Raw genomic sequence first — 5,441 nt, 5'->3', positions numbered from 1 at the left:
GCCATCTGTGATTAAACATTAGAAAAAAATAAAAGAAACTTTATTCTTATAATTTTATGTATTTTCTGTATTTTTACCTCTAAAAGATTTATTTTTAAACATTAGGTAGAAAAATCTTGAAGGTTTGTTTATTCAGAAGGAAAGTATCGACATATAATAGTCAAAATTTGTAAGAACTCTCAAAAATTTATTCATCAACGGTTCTTCGGTTATTCAAAAATTAGTTTCAAAAGTCTCCACAGTAGACAGTGGCTCTACTCCCCACCCGGCTGACCAGGTGTTAACAATTGGCAAACAGAACAGCTCTGGCTAACAACTCTGTTAACAACTCTGGTTGGTCTCCTAACAAAAACATCTCACTTTTTGTTCTTAAATGTTACAGATGCAGTGTTACTTCTGTGTTAACAATAGTTTTTCAAAATCGTTCTTTACTTTTTTAAATAATAAAACATTTTTTTGATTAAATTACATTTTATTTCAAATAAAAAAAATTAAAGAAAATTACAATATTTTAAAAATACCGAATGAGGCAGTAATGCAGGAATTGTTGCACTTATTCTCAAGCTCGCTGGTGCTGTCTTGTCTCTTGCCTCCTTGCCTCTTGCCTTTGGGATGATCTGTCGGAATTTCTTCCGTGCTAGACTTCTCCAAATCTGCTTTCAGCAATCTTGATTCATCCACAGGATCATGTAAGAAAAAAATAAAAAAATGATACAGTCGAGTTTCTCAAATTTGAACTCCTCAAATTTGAACGACAGTTGAGTTCAAAATGTAAAATTTGAGGTTATGTGAAGAAAGTTTTGCGTGGAGTGCCATTTTTCTCTGGTATTTCCTCAATATTATCGTTTTATATTAACTTCCGCAACAAATTTAATTTATTTCACAATAAATTACATTGATAGATTCTCTAAAGTTGTTTATCTTAATTGACGGAAAGTGCATTTCACATGAATTCCGTTACGTTTTTGAAAATATCGTTCAAATTTGAGGAGTGAGAAATGTCATCTATACCCCCCAAATGTTCAAATTTGAGGAACTCTACTGTAAATCTAATTTTTGGTTTTAAGCAAAAATGTCGGAACGGAAGTTGAAGATCCTAAAGAAAGTATGCCAATAAGTGATACAAAAAACACATCTTAGGAATTTGGGCAGATCTTTGGCCACAATGACGATCAACAAAGTATAAAAATTCCGAAGTCCGCGTAACTCGTGTAACTTCTGGAAAATTGTCTATTTTTTGGAAGAAATTGCTAGCCAGAGGTGGAAAATCGTAAATAAAGTATAAGTGATAAGAACAAATGTGCAACTTCCGGAATGCGGACACTTGCATGATTTCTTGAAAATTTTCTCGTTTTGGATAGAAGTATAAAGTCGTGGAAAAGGTATACCAGTGAAGACCTTGTATGGGAAATCCAAGTGATTTAGGCTGAATTTTTGCGAGCAGAATGCGAAAAATATGTCAAAATCAGCAAAATCCAATTTTTCTCTTATTTGCCAAAACTAAAAATCCATTTTGTTAAGCGAAGTTAATAGAAAATAGTTAATAGTATTAACTATAGTTCATAAAGTAGAATTTTTGCTTTGAAAAATAAGAGAAAAATTGAAACATTCAAAGGCTGCCGCATTCAAAGGCAGATCACTTTCCCTTACTCCATGATTCTGGTAAAGATGAAAACATCGAATGGTTAAAAATCTTTAGATACAGTACCCAAGGAGATGAAATTTCTGATTCAGACAACAGAAAAGAACTGACTAACGCTCCGAATGTTTAAATATAAGTAAAAATATCAAAATATTATGTAAAATTCGATAAATGGCAGCGGCTGCCATTTGGTCCTTCCGCGACACTTTTAGTTAGGGTTCTTCGAAGTGTTTAAAACTTGCCAGCGTTGGTAACAATTTTAGGCCAACTCAGTGCTACAGTGCCCGCTCTCTAATCCGGATCGCCGTAATCCGAACGAGTTATTGACGGTTACGTTTAAAATCATTTTGAGGTCATGTATGCATGTGTGTTCAGCAATGAAAATGAATTAACCTGTGATGTTTTTGGATTACAAAGCGAGCACTGTACTTTCCACTGGCTGGTCCAAAACTGTTACCAACGCTGTTAACATTCTAGTACACAGAGCTGTTGGTTGTTAACTTTGGTCAGCTGGGTTACTGTCGCTTTTGTTTACATTTTTCAAGAGGGCTCTTCAGGCTTTTTGCAAGAGGTAAGAAAATCACATTAAATACCAAGAAAATCTATAGTAATTTTCTCTTTTCCTATGCAGAATACTCATTGAGATCCTGTGCTATAAATTGCAATAGGAATAATGACGAGTCAAGGCAAATTTCCTGAGGATTTGTTGCCAAAATGTTGGAGCGATGATACAAGAATGGGAGTTCTATTTTCACCTTTCCGGGAATTGAGCGTAAATCCCGAAAACTACCGGAGTAAACTAAAGTTCTGGAAGGAGATGGTTAGTAAATACTGTGAATGGAGAGGAACAGCTGAGGTGACTGTACAGGACGTAGAAGAGACCTTCAGGAGACATGAGAAGAAGCCCTATTGTATTCAGAAAGTGTTCGAGGAGATGCTAGCCTCAGGCGAGATTAAGCCCAGAGAGAGCTTCATGGAGCCTCCTCAGACTACTTGGTCTGGATGGGCAACGAATCTATTGGTGAAGGAGCCCCTAAAATGGGGCGTTCAGGCTGTAAAAAGCAGAATATTTCCTTCCAATTTTGCTGAAATGGCTTTTATTGTGCAGGAAGTTGTTGAGGTATTTATTTATTTATGGCATATCTCTTGGATGGATTTTTGCTTATCCTGCACATTTTTTCCAAATGTTTATCTTCTCTAGAATCAAGCAACGAAACTGCTGAAAATGCTTCAGAATCGGTTAATTTCGCAATCTGAAGCAATGCGATTGGCTGAAGAATCTCTGAGTCTATCTCCTGAGGGATTTGCTTTGGCCATTCATGCTCTCCTCTGTCAGCAAAAGGTTGCTACTCATTGTGCACCGATCGGGGAAAGTGAGGAAGTTGTGCTGAAATTTGCAGTTTCTGGAGAAAAAATTCAGGCAATTTCGAAGATTGAGTATTCAATCTATCGGCTGGAGATGATGGAGCAGGAACTCATGAAGAAGATTGATGCTCAGGAAGAGTCTGCGAAGCGGGAAGAAGAGAAGGCGAGAGAATATATAAAGAAGTCCAACAGGAATCTGGCCAAATTCTGTCTGTCAAGGAGAAATGGATTCCTGAAGAATTTGGGTGAGTAACATTTTCTTTCACCGATATTTCAGGTCAGGGTTTACTGAAAATCTTCATCTCTCTAAAGAGAAACACACAAAAGCCATCATGAATATCCAGGAGATGCTCTCTAAGATCCATGACGTCACGCTCAATAAGAAAATCCTGCAGACGTACAAATTGGGCGGAAAATCTCTGCAGGATGCTCTGAAAAATTCCGGTATCACGGCTGAGATGGTCGATCAGACAGTCGATGAGATGAGGGAGGCTATTCAGGTCAGTGATGAAGTAGAAGCTGCCCTGGGCACGGATTTGTCATCTCCTGCGGACAATGCTGAGCTCGAGCAGGAACTGGCTAATCTCCTGGAAGAAGATGCTGCACAGAAGATTCAAGATGATGACATTCTGAGGAAACTTGAAGCTCTGCGGATTCCCGAGGGCTCCCCGTCTCGTACTCCCAGACAAACAGAAACGAGTCAGTATTGAGGAGAAAAAATGCCCCATCCACTCTGACTCCCTAAGTGCCTCAAAGGATGGTGTGAAAATCTCTAGGAAAAATTCAGAGTGATAAAATGCCAAGAGTTACGCTTCTGCTCCACGATAAAAGTCTCTTTCTGTCGTTTATGTTGTCCTTTTGTCCTCAAATACAAAGCATCACATCAGAGTTGATAAGTGACTCTGCAACTTTTTCCTAGATAAAGATATCAAGATGAGAGATTTTTTTTTATATGTGCAGACTTTTGATTGATTTTTTTGTATTTTTTTTATTTTAGAAATATTCAAATAATTATGTATTAATCTTTTCTGGATTTAAAATTTGCTTTTAAAAATATCAAATAACATTTTTTTTTTAAATAAATACAATTATAAAATATATAGATTTACTAATGGTTTGGAATTTTGAGTTTAAAAAATGTAATTATAAACATATCTCCATAAAATAAAAAAAAACCTGGAGTTTGGAATGTGAAAGTAGTTTTTTTTTGCTTATTTCCGACAAAGGCAAAAGAATGTTTTGGTAAATGTTTTAATTCAAAACCATTTCCAGACGCTTAATTTTGACAGAAGATTCATCAACACATTAAGTTCATATTTTTTGTGAAGAGAATTACATAAATTTGCTCCTTGACTCTTCTAGAATGTTACTATTTAGTGAAAATTTTTTAGATATAATTTGAAAACTTCTTAAATGCAAGAAAAATACGCGAGTGTAATTGGAGACAAATTAATCCAAATGGAGACAAGGAAAAGTTTCTAATTGGAGACAAACAGTGTAACTGAAATCACGACGAAAGGCTTCCAAAACCTTTTTGAGTTGCTCCTGAGTGCAGGATTGGTTCTTATTCCTGGTCTTTTCTCCTTTCCCACCTAAAACAATAAGAAAATCTCCCCAAAAAATCATATTTTCCGGGTTTCCTATTGAAGCATTTGCAGACACTTCATAAAAACCCTTTTTGTTCACGAAATAGGTAATTATTTCATTTGAAAACTTCACGTACCGTTAACAATAAAGATTAGCACTTAATTTAAGTAAAATTAGCCAGAAATATGACATAAATGTTTAACAAAACGAATAAACACCAATCACTTTATTGTGTTTTTCATTGGGAAACATGGTCGATCGATGAAAAAAAATCGATGGGGAAAAGGTACACTTTTAATTTTTCTGAGAAATTAACAAATTAAAATTTGTGAATATGAATGGATTTTCGCTTTATTTGGAGCAAAATTAACTAAATAATGAAACTGTGGTATAGAAAATATATAAATATAATAATTTAGTAATGTATTTACCATGAGAAGAATAACGTTTCCATTTGGAGTAGCGAAAAATTTCCATTTAGAGCGGGTTTTGAATTAGTTTAATTTACCCTAATTCGTACGATTCGTCAAAGTAACTCAATACCTTGACGATTGCTTAAAACCCTATCAAAAACTTGCTTTTCGTAGCCCGAGAAACCCAAAAATTGCTTCGTAAATCTCGAGAAACCAGAAAGTTGCATTGTAAAATCAGATAAAACCAAAAATTGCGTTGAGAAAACCTAGAACAATTCAAAAAAAAATTTCACAGGACCCAAGAAATCCAAAAATCTCACCGTGGAAATAAATAAACCCAAAAAAATTGATGTTGAAACCCCAGAAAGTAAAAAAAAATGCTTCTCAAAACCTGAAAAACCAAAAATTACATCGCGAGATCCAAGAAATTCGAA

General features: G+C 35.2%; 1 protein-coding gene across 1 annotated transcript; it reads left to right on the top strand.

Moving 5' to 3' along the window:
* The first annotated feature begins 2,138 nt into the window (after positions 1-2,138).
* Positions 2,139-4,203, top strand: LOC129802833 (charged multivesicular body protein 7). Its single transcript, XM_055848944.1, has 4 exons — positions 2,139-2,213; positions 2,274-2,762; positions 2,844-3,252; positions 3,320-4,203. The coding sequence occupies exons 2-4, from the start codon at positions 2,316-2,318 to the stop codon at positions 3,715-3,717; spliced, it is 1,254 nt and encodes a 417-aa protein (XP_055704919.1). The 5' UTR covers positions 2,139-2,213; positions 2,274-2,315; the 3' UTR covers positions 3,718-4,203.
* Positions 4,204-5,441: the final 1,238 nt, after the last annotated feature.

The sequence above is a fragment of the Phlebotomus papatasi genome, chromosome 2 (genome assembly GCF_024763615.1).
Source record: "Phlebotomus papatasi isolate M1 chromosome 2, Ppap_2.1, whole genome shotgun sequence".
Lineage (NCBI taxonomy): Eukaryota > Metazoa > Arthropoda > Insecta > Diptera > Psychodidae > Phlebotomus > Phlebotomus papatasi.
Note: the sequence above shows the minus strand (reverse complement) of the source record. Positions and strands in the feature narration are given on the sequence as shown.